We start from the raw sequence: 18,402 nt of genomic DNA, 5'->3' as shown, positions 1-18,402 counted from the left end.
TGGAACGGCGATTCTGGGCCCGTGAAACAAGCACGGACTGGTGGGACCGCATAGTGCTGCAGGTCTGGGATGAATCTCAGTGGCTGCGAAACTTTCGCATGCGGAAGGGGACTTGCCTGGAACTTTGTGAGTTGCTGTCCCCTGCCCTGAAGCGCAATGACACCCGGATGCGAGCAGCCCTGACTGTCCAGAAGCGAGTGGCCATAGCCCTCTGGAAGCTTGCAACGCCGGACAGCTACCGGTCAGTCGCGAACCACTTTGGCGTGGGCAAATCTACCGTGGGGGTTGTTGTGATGCAAGTAGCCAACGCAATCGTTGAGGTACTGTTCTCAAAGGTAGTGACCCTGGGAAACGCGCAGGCCATCATAGATGGCTTCGCCGCGATGGGATTCCCAAACTGCGGTGGGGCTATAGATGGAACTCACATCCCTATCCCGGGACCGGACCACCAGGCCAGCCAGTACATCAACCGAAAGGGCTACTTTTCAATGGTGCTGCAAGCACTGGTGGACCATAGGGGACATTTTACCAACATCAACGTCGGATGGCCGGGCAAGGTTCATGACGCTCGCGTGTTCAGGAACTCAGGTCTGTTTAGACGGCTGCAGGAAGGGATTTACTTCCCGGACCACAAAATAACTCTTGGGGATGTGGAGATGCCTACAGTGATCCTCGGGGACCCAGCCTACCCGCTAATGCCCTGGCTCATGAAGCCCTATACTGGCGCCCTGGACACTGAAAAAGAACTCTTCAACTACCAGCTGAGCAAGTGCAGAATGGTGGTGGAGTGTGCTTTTGGCCGTCTCAAGGGGAGATGGAGAAGCTTACTGACTCGCTGTGATCTCAGCGAAACCAATATCCCCATTGTTATAGCAGCTTGCTGCGTGCTCCACAATCTCTGTGAGAGCAAGGGGGAGACCTTTATGGCGGGGTGGGAGGTTGAGGCAAATAGCCTGGCTGCTGATTACGCCCAGCCAGACAGCCGTGCGATTAGAAGAGCCCAGCGGGACGCGCTGTGCATCCAGGAGGCTTTGAAAGCTAGGTTCCTCAGTGAGCAGAGTAACCTGTGACTATTAACTTTGTTTAAAGAGAAGCTGAACCTGCCCCCGTTTCTTTACCCAGTTTATGTTGACTATCCTCTCCAGCTACATACCCCCTTCACCCCCTTCCCAAAAAATAAAATCAGTTCTATTTTCTTAATGAACACCGTTGTCTTTATTACTGTTTTCGCGGGAATGTTTTAAACCTGGGACGCAGACTGCGGTGGGGGGCGGGTGTAGTGTAGTGATGCAAATGATGCCTCTAAACTCCAGGAATGACAGGCTCCGCAGTGGTGGACTGGTTGTTTCAACGGAGCCTGCCAGCCGTCCTGGGCGGGACTGCATGTATGTGTCGGCTATGTGACTTTCTGGCAGGGGGAGGAGGGTTACAGATCCCCTGCTGCGTGGCTCTGTGATCCAGGATAAGGACCGCTGCATAAGATCTGTAACTGCCCTCCCCCGCCACAAAGTCACAGAGCAAACCCCCCCCCCCCAACACACAGAACATGAAAACCACCTCCCAGACTGACCAGGGTAACTAGTAACTGCACTGTGTATGTGCCCTGCTGCTGGACCCGCCCCCGCCTCTGTACCCTGCTAAAGGTGACTGTCCTGTCCAATTACCAACCACCTTCCCCCCCTTCAGACAGACTCTCCTCCAAAAGAAAATGATGGAAACAGTAATTAACAGAAACGTATATTTTATTAGCAACTACACATGAAACGGGGGGGTGAAACTTGGACGGGGGCTTGTGTGAGGTGGGTAGGAAAGGACTTTTCAAATTTTGGGGAATGAGAGCCTTCTAGTGCTAGAGCAGTCTGCAGGGGTGGAGTGAAAGTTTTCACGGCCCCTGCCGCCCCTCCTTCTTTGGACTTTGGGTGAGGGGGGTATGGGACTTGGTGGCGGGGGAGGGTGGTTACAGATAGACTGCAGCGGGGCTCTCTCCTCCTGCCTCCGGTCCTGCAGAACATCCACAAGGCGCCGGAGCGTGTCCATTTGCTCCCTCATCAGTCCAAGCAGCGTTTGAGTCGCCTGCTGGTCTTCCTGACACCACCTCTCCTCCCGTTCCATGTTTGCTCGGTGCATTTGGGACAAGTTCTCCCTCCACTGTGTCTGCTGGGCTGCCTGGGCTCGGGAGCAGCACATTAGTTCTGAGAACATGTCCTGCCGCGTCTTCTTCTTCCTCCGCCTAATCTGCGCTAGCCTCTGGGAGTGTGATGCCAGGCTGGGTTGGGAGACAGTCGCAGATGTGTCTGTGGGAATGGGAAAAAGGGAGTGAATTCCTGAGACAGATAAATGAATTTGTGAACAAAGAACATAGTCTTTCTCTGAGAACAAGACCATGCACTGCACCTATCACATGCGCACTCAGGACAAGGTCGAATTTTCGGCCCTCGCCTTCAGTGCTTGTAGTCTTGCACTGGCGATCTGAGAAGCGGGGCAGGACACCGGAATTTGTGTAGCAGGCAAACATGGTAAGCCGTAGACTTGTGGCTGCTTAAAACTTTAATAGTAGCACTGGCCTCCTTTCACATTGAAAGCAATGCCAGTCTCTGCTGCCAGCAATCAGGCAAGCATGAACTGTGCCCCTGTCCCACCCCCCCGCGGCTGTCCCAGGGAAAGATCCCTGTATGCTGCCCCTCTCCCGCCTCCACCGCATGGCTGTAAAGCAGTCCCAATACTAACATTCCCCTACCTAATTCAAAGCAGGGCATCATGAGCGACATCACCCTGATGAGGATCTCGGACAGCGAAAAGGAAAGGATGCTTAGGGAAAGCCTGCAAAAACCAGGGCCATATGCCGCCATGCTCTGCAGGGCAATGATCCCTGAGTACTTGATTGTCTCCTGGCGCGGAAACATTTCGTACCACGGAGGACCCAATAAGGCCGCTCTCCCCAGGAACCTGATGAACAGGCTTGGACATTACCTCCAGGAGAGCTTCGTTGAGATCTCCCATGAGGATTTCATCTCTATCCCCGGACATATAGACCGGATTTTGGTGTAGCTGCACTGGCAGGGACTAAAGAGTGGAGCGTCTTGGGCAGCAGAATCATGAAAAACCGGACATTGTTAGATTTTTTTTAAATAGTTGGGACTAAATAGTTAAGCGCCTAGGGCAAAGAAATCATGAAAAACCCATTGTTAATATTATTAATATTCCAGTTCTGTTAAAAATAAATGTTTAGCTGTTTAAAACACTTACTGCTTGATCCTTCCCCTGATTCTGTGTCCGGGGTAACGGCTGGGGATGGTTGGTAGGGCATCTCTGTTAGGGTGATGAAGAGCTCCTGGCTGTCGGGGAAATCAGCGGTGCAAGCGCTGTCGACTGCCTCATCCTCCTCATCTCCTTCCTCATCTTCCCCGTCCGCTAACATGTCCGAGGAACCGGCCGCGGACAATATCCCATCCTCAGAGTCCACGGTCACTGGTGGGGTAGTGGTGGCGGCCGCACCTAGGATGGAATGCAGTGCCTCGTAGAAACGGGATGTGTGGGGCTGGGATCCGGAGCGTCCGTTTGCCTCTTTGGTTTTTTGGTAACCTTGTCTCAGCTCCTTGATTTTCACGCGGCACTGCGTTGCATCCCGGCTGTATCCTCTCTCTGCCATGGCTTTAGAGATCTTCTCATAGATCTTTGCATTAGGTCTTTTGGAGCGCAGCTCGGAAAGCACGGACTCATCGCCCCACACAGCGATGAGATCCAAGACTTTCCCATCACTCCATGCTGGGGCCCTCTTTCTATTCTGGGATTGCACGGTCACCTCTGCTGGAGAGCTCTGCATCGTTGCCAGTGCTGCTGAGCTCGCCACGATGTCCAAACAGGAAATGCGATTCAAACTGCCCAGACAGGAAAAGGAATTCAAATTTTCCCGGGGCTTTTCCTGTGTGGTTGGTCAGAGCATCCGAGCTCGGACTGCTGTCCAGAGCGTCAACAGAGTGGTGCACTGTGGGATAGCTCCCGGAGCTATTAGCGTCGATTTCCATCCACACCTAGCCTAATTCGATATGGCCATTTCGAATTTAGCGCTACTCCTCTCGTTGGGGAGGAGTACAGAAGTCGAATTTAAGAGAGCTCTATGTCGAACTAAATAGCTTTGTGGTGTGGACGGGTGCAGGGTTAATTCGATGAAACGGCGCTAAATTCGACATAAACGCCTAGTGTAGACCAGGCCTAAGTCCCTAGTCCTACAAATACTTATGCACACATAAGAACATAAGAATGGCCATACTGGGTCAGACCAAAGGTCCATACAGTCCAGTATCCTGTCTGCCGACAGTGGCCAATACCAGGTGCCCCAGAGGGAGTGGACCAACAGGCAATGATCAAGTGGTCTCTCTTCTGCCATCCATCTCCACCCCCTGACAAACAGAGGCTAGGGACACCATTCCTTACCCATCCTGGCTAATAGCCATTAATGGACTTAACCTCCATGAATTTACCTAGTTCTCTTTTAAACCCTGTTATAGTCCTCGCCTTCACAACCTCCTCAGGCAAGGAGTTCCACAGGTTGACTGTGTGCTGTGTGAAGAAGAACTTCCTTTTATTTGTTTTAAACCTGCTGCCCATTAATTTCATTTGGTGGCCCCTAGTTCTTATATTATGGGAACAAGTAAATAACTTTTCCTTATTCACTTTCTTCACACCACTCATGATTTTATATACCTCTATCATATCCCCCCTTAGTCTCCTCTTTTCCAAGCTGAAAAGTCCTAGCCTCTTTAATCTCTCCTCATATGGGACCTGTTCCAAACCCCTAATCATTTTAGTTGCCCTTCTCTGAACCTTTTCTAATGCCAGTATATCTTTTTTGAGATGAGGAGACCACATCTGAATGCAGTATTCAAGATGTGGGCGTACCATGGATTTATATAAGGGCAATAAGATATTCTCTGTCTTATTCTCTCTCCCTTTTTGAATGATTCCTAACATCCTGTTTGCTTTTTTGACTCCCGCTGCACACTGCGTGGACGTCTTCAGAAAACTATCCATGATGACTCCAAGATCTCTTTCCTGATTAGTTGTAGCTTAATTAGCACCCATCATATTGTATGTACAGTTGGGGTTATGTCTTGCAATGTGCATTACTTTACATTTATCCGCATTAAATTTCATTTGTGATTTTGTAGCCCAATCACTTAGTTTTGTGAGATCTTTTTGAAGTTCTTCACAGTCTGCTTTGGTCTTAACTATCTTGAGCAGTTTCATATTGTCTGCAAACTTTGCCACCTTACTGTTTACCCCTTTCTTCAGATCATTTATGAATAAGTTGAATAGGATTGGTCCTAGGACTGACCCTTGGGGAACACCACTAGTTACCCCTCTCCATTCTGAAAATTTACCATTTATTCCTACCCTTTGTTCCCTGTCTTTTAACCAGTTCTCAATCCATGAAAGGATCTTCCCTCTTATCCCATGACAACTTAATTTACATAAGAGCCTTTGGTGAGGGACCTTGTCAAAGGCTTTCTGGAAATCTAAGTACACTATGACCACTGGATCCCCCTTGTCCACATGTTTGTTGACCCCTTCAAAGAACTCTAATAGATTAGTAAGACATGATTTCCCTTTACAGAAACCATGTTGACTTTTGCCCAACAATTTATGTTCTTCTATATGTCTGACAATTTTATTCTTTACTATTGTTTCAACTAATTTGCCCGGTACTGACATTAGACTTACTGGTCTGTAATTGCCGGGATCACCTTAGAGCCCTTTTTAAATATTGGCCTTACATTAGCTATCTTTCAGTCACTGGGTACAGAAGCTGATTTAAAGGACAGGTTACAAACATAGTTAATAGTTCCACAATTTCATATTTGAGTTCTTTCAGAACTCTTGGGTGAATGCCATCTGGTGCCGGTGACTTGTTACTGTTGAGTTTATCAATTAATTCCAAAACCTCCTCTAGGGACACTTCAATCTGTGACAGTTTCTCAGATTTGTCACCTACAAAGGACTGCTCAGGTTTGGGAATCTCCCTAACATCCTCAGCCGTGAAGACTGAAGCAAAGAATCCATTTAGTTTCTCCGCAATGACTTTATCATCTTTAAGTGCTCCTTTTGTATCTCGATCGTCCAGGGGCCCCACTGGTTGTTTAGCAGGCTTCCTGCTTCTGATATGCTTAAAAAACATTTTGTTATTACTCCTTTTTGGCTTTTCTTATTACATTTTTACACTTAATTTGGCAGTGTTTATGCTCCTTTCTATTTACCTCACTAGGATTTGACTTCCACTGTTTAAAAGATGCCTTTTTATCTCTCACTGCTTCTTTTACATGGTTGTTAAGCCACGGTGGCTCTTTTTTAGTTCTTTTACTGTGTTTTTAAATTTGGCGTATACATTTTAGTTGGGCCTCTATTATGGGGTCTTTGAAAGGTGTCCATGCAGCTTGCAGGTATTTCACTCTAGTCACTGTACCTTTTAATTTCTATTTAACTAACCTCCTCATTTTTGCATAGTTCCCCTTTCTTACTTTCACACAAGTAATTTTATTCATGTTAGAAGTAGTCTCAGTAGTGCTAAGAGAACTGGGGGCTTAAGTCATTTTGCATAATATTTTTTAAAACGACCCAAGTCACTTGAGCTAAGCCTAATGCAGCTTTGGTGCCCTATCCTGTCCCACTGAAGTAAGAGCATTGTTACTGAATTCCATGGGAGCAAGCCACCACCACCCTTCTTTTAATTCCAATTTAAATTTCTCTCTTCACAAGCAGTCTTATTTTTTCATTGCTCCATAAAAATAAACTTTTAGTTTATCACATCAAGAATGAAAAAACATAATCTTACCTTACAAATGTGTTCATTTTCAGCTGCTCTGATACTTCCTAAGCCAATGCACCATAAATCTATGCATTGTATGCTGCATTCACACAGCAGGAAAGGAATTGTCAGTCAGACTTTGTGAATGAAATGTTACTAGTGAAGGAAAAATGGAACCAGAATAGGTATGTTAATACTTTCTGCAAGGCCCTCAGCTTCTTCAGCTCTCACTGAAGTCAATGGGAGTTGAAGCTGTTGCCATCTCACACTATCAGAAGCTGTAATTGTATCAATACAGGGTGACGTTGATGTATTAATCATTGCTCTTTCTCAGTTACTACAATGATCAACCACAAATGTGTAAAATATGATCATGCTTTTACAAAATGTTATCAGCTCTAACAGCCTTAAAACGAAATAGAGGGAAAAATCATTATTAAAAGGTTTTCATTTGCAAATCATTCTGAACATTTCTAGCTATTCTATCAGCCTATTAAATAAAAACCTATAACACTTAATTTTTAAAAAATGCTCTAGAGAAATATATTTTTCTGTTTAGTACACACACATTTTCTCCCTAAAATAAACTAATTGCTATAATTAACTGCTTTGTGCACATGAACTTTATTACTTATTACCCATTAAATTTCCTCCAATGGAATGACTGTAGAAAGTTTATTTTTTAAATGTTTTAATTTCAATTACAAATAACTATTTAAAGACTATGCCATTGTATTAGTCTACATATTTTAACTGATCCAAGGACAATGCATTCTTTTAAAATTTTATTCCTGGAACTGATTTTAATTCCATTTTTAAACACCACTTAATATAGATTATTACCCCAAAATTAATCCTTCCAACAAATATGTTCTCAGCATGACTTTAACATATTAGAGAACTTAGTTAGAAAGAACAATTATAATTTACAAATAACGATTGGCAATGCAAAATTTATGCATAGTATTAACAGATACTCATCCCTTTTCTTAAAATGTATGATTATATTATGAACAAGAGCTAATAGTACACTGTAATCATTCAGGTCCCAATTCAGCAGTGTACTTAAGCATGTGCTTAACTTTAAGCAAGTGAATAATCCATCCTATTGAAGTCAATGAAATTAAAGTTAATGCTAAACTACCTTTTGAAGTCGTTAAAAGCAGAGTATTTAGTGGTACTTATATTCTCTCCTTTACTAAATGATAATTTAAAAGTCCAATTAAGAATCAAGGTTGTGATAATGAATTAAGTGATTTGAAAGTCATTACTAACATACAGTAGAAAATTATGGCCCATTCTTGAAATTGAGTCCATGTGCCTGTGCAGAAAGGTATTAAATTCAGTGAGGTTCCATGCAGGCACAGTGGTCAGCCTTCATGCACAAGTTGCGGGATTAGGGCCTACATCTGAATCACAAACATAATAGAACTAGATCTAAACATTATGCACCTTAGGTTTTTCCTCACCAGTAATGCAACAGAGTTTGAAATTTCCTTCATCAATTGTGGTTGCTTGTGTCTATGCCATAATAGCGTATTGGTAGTAACGGATAATCTAAAATACATTTCTCTACTCACAATGATTCCTGGGTAATAGCCTCCAACGGTAACATTTTCTGTTCTTGTGGTAGCTGCAAGTCCTATGGTCAGTATGAACACAGACACTACCAGCAGAGAAACTGTGAACCAGAGAGAAGTCTTCTTTCGTTTTGCAAACTGTCCTGTTGGGGGAAACAAATATAAAATAGTTTTTCATTGCAATCTTGGCAGTACAAGTATGAAATGAAAACTCATTCCAACTATTTCATTTTTAACCCTTTCTCCCAACAAGGGATAATATTTTGCAGCAGAGAGAGGATCTTAAATTATATAAAGATTAGCTGGAGCTTAGTAGACTATAATACATTGTTTACACATACAAGATGGGGTTTTACTAAGCTAAAGTGACAATTTTTTCAGTTATTTGTGGTAAAACTTGTAATGAAGTTGTTGTTCACATCTGTAGGCCAATTCTGCACACCTCAAACCACCCTTACCTTGGCAAAATTCCCATTTGGCTCTATGTGGACAACACACAAATATGTGAATTTTAAAGAAGATTAGCAGAAGCTCTGCTGTGTTATCAGGAAAATAAATTCTCTCTTTATATTTATCAGGTAAGCAAACCAGTTGGTATCTTCTGAAGTAAAGCTGTATTGCAGCTAATGAATTTGTGATATATTATACATATACTATTTTATTTAACAGGAACTGTTCTGTGAAATTTATTTAATCTCATCTCAATTTGGACTCAGGTACCCAGGAGTAAAAGATTGCAGATAATCCTACTGTAGTCAGCCAGCTCGAATAATAACCTTATTATCATTTTGTTGTTTTAACTTTGAGGCAGAAAGGCAGAAGTGTATCTTTATTTTAGAAATCTAGAGTTACAACTCAATTATTATAGAGCTCCTGCCCATAGCTCACCAAAATTCTGTAAAAACATATTTTAAAAAAATACAATAAATCACTATAGCCATCTAAAAATGCACCCTCTTAACATTCAAAATGAACCAAAGAGAAGGAGTCCACTGTGGGCAAATGTGAAAAAGGAATCAGAGGGAGAAATAGCAAACAAGGAGCCAATCAGGGAACAGAAGCAATACAATGTGACTCATGTGACCAAGTAAAACTGAGGAACACAGCTCAGTCTTTGAATTTCAAATCCCACACCACAGAACAGATTCAGTTTGCAAACCAATTCATCAATTATTTTTTTATGAACACACAGATAAAAACTGAGATATGTTTGTTGATATTCCTCAAACAGAACCAGTAAACGTGTCAAATATTTTCTTCAGTATGAAGTGTGCTCTGCTTTACTGAAGAAAACAACAACAGACAATCAGAAATTAATCCAGGTGACTCCAGTCATCTCCTCCCCAATTTGTGCCCCATCTGGTTCATCTTTTGGCAATAACGTTTAATCTATGGTGGTCCATTGGTGGTAAGGAAGGAGAGAAGTATGGAATAACCCATGCACCGAAATATATGAGGGTATGGTCAGATCTTTCAACAGGCTAATCTACAAATCCAAGAATCTAAAGCAGACCCAGTATGGCCAACCTCAAACATTCAAAAATCATGAGTCAGGTTGCCACCCAAAGTCAAAAATTGTCTTAAAAACAATGAGATTTAAAAAACATATATTTGTTGGGGGATGCGGTTATCTACCTTCTTGTTTTTGAGTGCTTAGATTTCACTTTTTCAAATTTTTTCTCTGAAAATATAAAGACTAGAAACTTTGTTTAAATGAAAGCTGAGATTCTCACATAATCCCGTGACTCCAGGAGCTGGGGCTTTAAGAAAAACACCAAATATTGAGATAGTTGCAGACCCAATTTAAGCATATGGCTGGTCATGTTAGAGCACTCCTCAAGCCTCTGGGGGGAAAAAAATCAAAACAATCCATCACTTCAAGGAGCACACAGACCAGACTATCCAATCTGCTGTCCAAATGTACATTGAAAATTCCCAAGGATTCTAATCCAGGAGGACTTCAACTGCATTGCCAGCACCAGTTTACTATATTCATCTATGAGGCCTTCTGCGTAACCAGAACCACAAAACTTGATATACTTGGTACAGCCCCACGGATATACGAAACAGCCATATGCTTGAACAAACTCATCTCCATCATTGACTAACTCCTACATTACAAGCAGCATGAAAATATCACAGCTATTGGCCCACTTCTTTATTCTGTTTGAGGCTAGTGATCACTGAATATCTGTGTAGAACCAGCCAAGCATCTTCATCCAACCACATGCCAAATTTGCATGACATGGCACTTCAGAATCATCAAGTGTCAGCCTTAGTAACAACAGATCAGGCATTAACCAGTCAAGCCTGCTTGCAAGAGGTTTCTAAGTTAGTCATTCCATCTATGCTGCTCAAGTATTTTTCAATGGAAGCCAAAGGGATTTTCTGATTTTATTTCACCCTGAGAGTCTTCGGTAACCTCAGTGCCTTTGCTCACCATAACCTCCCACACACAGTCATCTTCTAAGCTACACCAACAAAAAAACCACTATCTCACAAAAAGATAAACAGAAAAGGAGATAGATTCTCAGCCTCACTTCCACCCTCTTTCCACCACCTCAGCAGCACAAAGGGGACATAATCTGGCCACAGTTTGCCAGATGAGAATTCCCCTAGTGGAGGAGAATTCTCAACTATCTTAAAGAGAGCCAGGCTCTATGCGAGTCCTCCTTTATCCCCAGAATAGGATGTATGTTGTGGTGGAAGAGGGCATGACAGGGCCAAGGAGAGAGCAGAGTTCCTACAGCAATTCTCATCTGACATGCCATTTCCCTCCTTAAGCCTCCCCGCAACTGCCTTCCAACCTCTCTCCAGTGCGGAGTGCATCTTGGTGCAGAATTGAATCTGGCCCAAATACTTGAGGAGTGGGAACTTTAATTCCCCTGCCCTCAAGCCAACATATCACATAAAAACAAAGAACAAGCCAAGAGAGAAAAGAAAGCTCCCACTAATAACCTCCTCCCCAGAGACATACACGCACCAATCCTCAAGCAAACTGACCAGATAAGGAAGAGAAGGTGGAAGGAACTATAGAGGGAGATACATACACATTTTAAAAGGAATTAATTTAGATATTTAAGAACTTGACAACGTTACTAACACCTGTAGATGTGAATGTGTAATGTACACAAACTACATATGAAATACTGTGATTCAAAGGACAAAGTTAGGATAGTCACATTACCCTGAAAAAGCTCTCTTATCTTAAAAGTCTGCTACCTTTATAGGCACATCTCTAGCAAAGGATTTTCAATGAATGCTACTATTCAAGAACAACATTTCATTTCAAAGAAGAAAGAGAACTGGAGCAAAACTTCAATGTGACCAGCATTCTTGAGGGTCAGACTAGTGTTCTGAATTTTGAATCTTCATTCCATACGACACTCCAAAGCCAGCAAAAATCACACCAGAAAATAAAATGAAATCTCAATCATTTGGTCTCCTCAGAATCAGTAGTTTCCAAAAAGAACTAATACAGAAATGTTTTATGTTCAAAATGGACCTTAGTATGTGTAATCTACTACACAATTTGGCTTACAGATCATATACTGCCTCAACATTCTGTGTGTGTTTGTAAAATTCCCAGTAATGAAAAATGACTTGTAAAACTTACACTACAGACAGTTTTGAAAAATTTCTGTATAATTTTACATCAGTGAGACATGCATGCATAAGTTTAAGGCAACACATATGGCCTTGCCTAAAAAAAAAAAAAAAGAATACATTAAGACTTTTTACAATCTCAACAATACCAAGTGCCTCCATAAACATTGCAGGGAAAGAACACTATCCAATTCACCTGTGAGACTCAGCATTTCCAATGCTCCAATAGCCTAGGCTGTAACGTTTATTGGCAACCCTGGTGTTTACTGAGATAATTTAATATTGTCTTAACAGAATATTAATATTTTAAATGTACGTAATGCTTATCATCCTGAACTACATACATAGATAATGTTAACTATTTGTGTGGTTTAGAGCCTCAACTCTGTACTTTGCCTGATAAATGTTTATTAGGCTTATTCGTAAAGCAGTTTGAGATCGTCAAATGACCAGCGCTACAAGTACAAAGCTTTATTATTTCCCTTTTGATACTGTTTTATTGAGTGCAGCAGTGCTGCCATTTCAAAAAAAAAAATTCCATAGCTTTTGTTTGCTTTTTAGAGGGCAGATGCAATATGTTTGGGATTTTCTTTTAATATAGCTACCCATTGTGGGGCAGGAAGTGTTCAACTACAATAACCTGCAGCCAAAAACAAATCAAAATTACTCAGTCAGAAGTACAGGCGAGTCTCATCTTATGCTGGGGTTACGTTCCGCTGTCAGCGCGTAAAGCGAAAATCACGTATAGTCAAAATTACATTGAGTGTAATGGCGGGCGGAATCGCCTGCACTACAGGTACAGTATTTAAATTGTTATTTTTCTCTCTGTTTTTACCAACCGCACAAAGCTGTTAAATGTGCATAAGAAGAGACTCGCCCGAATCCCTGTGGTACTGAGGGAGAAGATAGTTAGGGTCTGAGTCAGCATACACCTCAGTCAGTCTCTAGTGGCAAGGGCTGTTCCAGAGTGTCAGCCATGAATTAAAGTTGCCCTTAGAACAACTAGGTAACGAATGAGATACTACTGCTGCCATCTTTCCTAGGGGCAAATTCCTCTTCAGTGCAGCTGCCCCTGCAAGCACAGGAGATTGTTCATCAAACCCATTAACTATCCAACCTGTTATTGCTGAAGTCACTCTCAGTAGCAATTAGTCAGTCCCTGTTAACTGATGCATAGTTACTCAAGATGGAATTGTAAAATATTAAATTGTCCCTCCCTGGAATTCCCCATTTTTTTCTATTAGTATTTCACCATTCCAAGAATCAAGCAAATGAAAGGAAAGTCTTCTCAGTAGAGTCATCTTTACTAGAGTCCCTGCTCTAATCAAGAATCAAATGAGGACTGTCACAAATTATTACCAGCATTACATTGTGATGGTAATGTTCCTCAACAATCTTGGCTGGCAATGTGATAACAAAGTATAGATACCACAGTGATACTATAAAAAAAATCTGAGAGATAGATTAGATAGACAGATAATGCTAACCTCCACATCACTGATCCGTGCTCCACCAGGTATGGTCTTAACCCACTAGTACTCTCTGCTCTGCCTAATAAACATTTATCAGGCTAAGTATCTATTTGAGGCCCTAAACCATACTACTCCCACCTCCATCGAAGGAGAAAGAAAGCCATCAGGACACAGAGAAGAGAAAATAGAATCTCCTCTTCTGAGCAGCTCAGAGACAGGAGGAGAACAGCACGTAGAGCTTACATACCCATACAGCAGTTGGGTTGGATAAGAAGTACAGATCATCATTCCTAGAGTCAAGAGAGGGAACACAGTGACATTCAAACCCTTCCCAGCACCCTAGAGATGGGGAAACAGAGTCAGAGAACCCCCTGTCAATCAATCAATCAATCAGGAATTGAGGGAAATACACTGGAGGACCCCTTTTCACAACAGCCAGCAGAAGTCTATTTGCGGAAGAGTGTGTCCGCATTGACAAAAGATGCATGATTTGGTGGGAAGACCTTAGTTCAGTTTCTGCCAGAGTGAAATGATGCAACCCTAGAGGTGGAGGCATGGGTTTGGAACAGGGAAAGGTGAGGCTTGTGAAGGGGTAGGTATAACTTTAGGATGGAGTGAGTCTGTGATGGAAGGTGTGGCGAGAGAAAGAGACCTGTGAGGCATGACTTGTCAGTGCTAGAAAAGCCATCTATAATCTACAGTCCAACTCCAAAATGTCTAAATCCACCTTGCTTTGCTAATGCAAGTACTCCTGTTAAAACCAATGAACAGTCTCCTGCAAACAGGCCAATTGGAAGTCTACGGGAAAAATAAGAGGGAGTGAATTTGGCAAGGGAGGAAGTGCAGAGCACAAATCACACTTATTGGGAGATCAACACCACACCATTTTGTCGCCTTGCTCTAGTCAAGGTGATGTAGATGTGAAGAGACTTGTATATTAACATCCCTGATCTATAGGAGAAAGATTTGTAAGGGGAAAAGGTTACATTTTCAATGTTTTACATTACATAATGTTACAAAGAATCATGTAATACAAGTTAACCCTGTGTAACATAACATATAACATCAAAGGGCTAATATAAGCGTTGCAACTAATATATTGTAGCTATGAAGCTAATATTTAAGAAATGAGATTTGTATGTCTTTGGGGCTAAATTAATTATGTTTCATTACTCCAGTCTTCCCTTCAATGCCATATCTTCCTTGGCTATATTTTTCATTGTGTATTTTTTAATAATGTGCTATACTAATGACATTGAACTAATCCTACATTGCCTCCTAAAACTAAATGTGATGGGCTGAGATGTTTAAAAAAAGATATCAGCCCTGCTTTTGGGGATTACTTCCTCTTTTCTGATTAAATGCTTGACTAAAACAGTGTGCTAAAACTAACTAAACCATATGCAACTGCATTCGTTTCCAGGCACAAGCTAGCAGCTTTTATCTGACTCTTGTCTCTATTATGTAGATGTGTTGTAGAACCCATGAGTATATTGAACAGTCTAGTCCTTAAAAAATGTTGCTGAGTTTTTGAGTAGACCTTAAGAAAAAAAATCTTAATACTGTAAATAGTTTAGCTATAGTAAGTGATCTTGTGCAGTATCACTATGACTTCATTGCTTTGGCAACAATTGTTTCACCAATAAATAATTAAATGACTAGCTAATCAATGGTTAAAATGACAGTTTAACTGAATAAATACTTAAATCACATAGCGAATATCCTAAATAAATCTTTGCTATTACCATTTATTCCCTGTTTTCTTCAAAACTGCCACATAAAAATATAAAGGGTCTAATACATCCTTTTTGACTGCTGTCCTGATGTTTGGGTAAAGGCAAGGTCTCCATATACCATACTGAATGACATACACAAGAACTACCACTGATAAAGTCAAGATAAGCTAGAAAGTAAGGAACTTTGGGGGAATAATCAAATATTGAACCTCTCTTTTACATTTCATTTGCATTTTCCAGGACACATTTAGGAAGAGAAAACAAACCTGTACATTTAGGAACAGAAAACAAACCTTTTCAGAGACAGACTAGTTTAGCAATAAGGCACTCAATTACAACTGTAATGTAAAAATGTAAAAAAATAAAACCAATTGTCATGCGGGTATTACAAGGGCACCAGTCAAAAGTTTGAGTGGAATTGTTTCTACTACTGAATACTGTATACTCCCATCATAGCCATAAACCATCTGTAAGTGGAAAAGAGCCAAAACTAATGCTGTACCCTGATCTGCTGGCACTCTAAACTGCTCAAGCATAGCAACTGTTAATTTTCAGCAAAGAGAGAAAAGGATGTATTACATACATACACAAAGCCCATTTCTATATTACATTATCCTTACAGCGATTCCATGAAAACAATGCAACAACTAAATGGAAAAAATAAATTGAAAATGTTTTTAAATGTACCAATGTGATAAAGGAGAGTGACAAGAAAGAGCAGAATTTTAACACTTGACAATGAGTTAATTTGTAGAGAGGGATTATTACAATCCACCAATAACCCTAGTACTGTACTGTATCTCATAGAATAGGTTCCTTTTTTAACCTTAAAAGTATTAACTAAAATAGTAAAAGACAAACTCTATATGTCAAACTGAATTATCTATCTCCACATTCTTTCCTTATTGCTCTTTTAGTTGTTAGGCACTCTGTGATATGTTTTTAGATTGCTATTTAAGAAGGTGATCAATTGGGCTTCATCTGAGCAGAAAATTATTTCCTCCATTGCAAGTGCAAGCATTTATAAATGAACAGGCAAATCAGTATCCCATAGAGATTACCAGGGAACAGATCTTTCCCTGTGAAAAATTAAGATTTGCAATATTGGGTGGGGGTCGGGGTGGGGAATAGTACTTTCATGCTATCCTCACAATGTTGCAATCAGAATTGTCAAATCCAGATTTTAATAATACTCAACAAGTTTACTGCTTTCAGTGTATCAGCTACATAGGTGAGTCCTAGCATCTGTGTCCATGGCTGGTTAAACAATCAACGAATAACCATAAGAGTAACTATAACTACCTAAATTACAATTAAACACGGTTTTCCAGCCGAATTAAAAAAAAAAAAAGCCTGGTGATGTGTCTCAACTGTCTGAGCAGCGTGGGACTCCTTGCACAGCTACAGGGTTTGGGGGAGAGGGAGCGGGGGGGGGAGAAGCCTTCCCAGTTCATTTCCCCCCAGTAGATTTATGTGCACTGCAGTTCTCTCAGGGCAGGAAAGTCATGGCTTGACTGCACGTTGGAGAAAGCACGAAACCTGGTTAAGCAGCTGTTGGTCAGGCGAAGGCAGAGCGTGTTCACAGCTGAGAAGCGCACCAGCAAAACCCCGGGAGCTGCCAGGGGGTTTCCAGGCACGGGCCCCGTCTCCGGGCGAACCGAGCAGCCCCCAGAACTTCAGAGCATCGCCCGGAGCTACCTGAGCTGCCCGCCCTCTGCCCCGCAGCCCGGCCCCAAGGTGCCCGGGATTGCCGCTGCCTCTGGGCACGGGCCGGGGGCGCCCGCTGCTGCGTCGGTGCCCAGCGCCAGGACTTACCTGTAGGATCCAACACGGCTAAAGGAGCCAGCACCGGAGTGGCGGGAGGAGGCGGCTGCATCCTCTTTCCTCCCTGCTGCCTTCCACCCCCCGGCCCCTGCCCCGCGGCACCCAGCCAGCCGCCGGCGAGCCCCGCAGCGCCGGACTGGCAGGCGGCGGGGAGGAGCGGCTGGAGCCGAGGGAGCCTCACTGGCCTCCCGCTCCTCAGTGCTGCGGAGCCCGTGCGGGACGCGCCCCGCCTCACCCCACCCAGCCGCTCGCTCGGCCGGCCTCTTCCCTCCCGCCGCCCCCGCCCCGTGGGTACCACTCTCGCCCCGCCTTCCTGTACCCTCCAGCGACCACCCCCTTCCCTGCTCCCAGCCAACTGCAGGGCTCCTCCTCTGCCCCCTGCAGTGAGGGGGCTGCAGCTCCCTGGGCTGGGGGTTGCTGCGAGAAATGGGGTGAATGGCCCCTGGGGTGTTACCCTAACTTTGCTGCCCTGCGCTAAGAGGAACCCCCCCCCTCCACACACACACACACACACACACAGAAAGTGTTAAAGGGTCATTGTGAAAGGGACAAAGTCAAGCAGTCCAAAGTTAGGAAATGCCCAGTATTATGGTTCCCTGGAGAGCCTTAATTCACCATCCCCCATAATTCACCTTTATGGTATATGATCCTCTTTAATTACATGCTCACTCATCCAGCTCAGTACGATTAAGGTAAAAAGTATCCACTATATGTGGGTGCTGAATTTGAGACACCTAGGACCTGATGTTTCAGAGTATATAGCATTCCCTACGTTTAAAGCACAGCTGCCACTGCCCAGCGTTTCTACAGATCAGAACCCCGGGTCTCAAGTCAGGCATCCAGAAAAATGAAGAACAACAATAATTAATGGCCACCTGTGAAATGTTTGGTTTAAGTGTCATTCCTAGCTCATATAGCGACTCTGTGGCAGAGCTGGGGTGAAATTCGATATTCCAAGACAGCATACAATGGCCTTTCCCATGAGATTGTCCTTCAATCCCATACTTCATTCACTACCCACCTTCCACCGTCTACATCAGCAAATGAGGCAGGGGTCCTACAAACAGCAGCTTCATTTACTACGCAGCCCTGATTCATCCCCAGAGCTGATCCATCCTGTGCCCTGAATGTGGCAGGGGTCCTGTGGAATATATTGCATGAGATCATGTAATTAAAGACTGTATTCTAATGAATAAACACAATGGTGGTGAATTAAGGTTGCACACACAGTAAAGTTGCATAAACTAGAGCTAATACATCTCTCCTGTGGGACCCATTCTTTTAAATCAATTGCAAATAAAACATATCAACCAAAAACAACAATAAAAATAAACAGAATCCACCAATAAAACACACAAATAGAAATATGTCCGATGGATGTC

General features: G+C 42.8%; 1 protein-coding gene across 1 annotated transcript in view; it reads right to left on the bottom strand.

The window, feature by feature from the left end:
• TMEM255B (transmembrane protein 255B) overlaps positions 1 to 17,072 on the bottom strand; it is a 130,526-nt gene extending 113,454 nt beyond the window's left edge. The window contains exons 1-2 of the mRNA XM_026659108.1: positions 17,012 to 17,072; positions 8,383 to 8,525 (exon numbers count right to left, since the gene is read on the bottom strand). Of these exons, the coding sequence (XP_026514893.1) occupies positions 8,383 to 8,525; positions 17,012 to 17,072 (204 nt within the window). The remainder of the gene's footprint in view (positions 1 to 8,382; positions 8,526 to 17,011) is intronic.
• Between the last annotated feature and the right edge of the window lie 1,330 nt (positions 17,073 to 18,402).

The sequence above is a fragment of the Terrapene carolina genome, unplaced genomic scaffold, assembly GCF_002925995.2.
Source record: "Terrapene carolina triunguis isolate 2854851 unplaced genomic scaffold, T_m_triunguis-2.0 Scaffold21, whole genome shotgun sequence".
In the NCBI taxonomy this organism is placed as follows: Eukaryota; Metazoa; Chordata; order Testudines; family Emydidae; genus Terrapene; species Terrapene triunguis.
The sequence above is the reverse complement of the archived record's forward strand: the minus strand, read 5'-3'. Positions and strand labels throughout refer to the sequence as shown.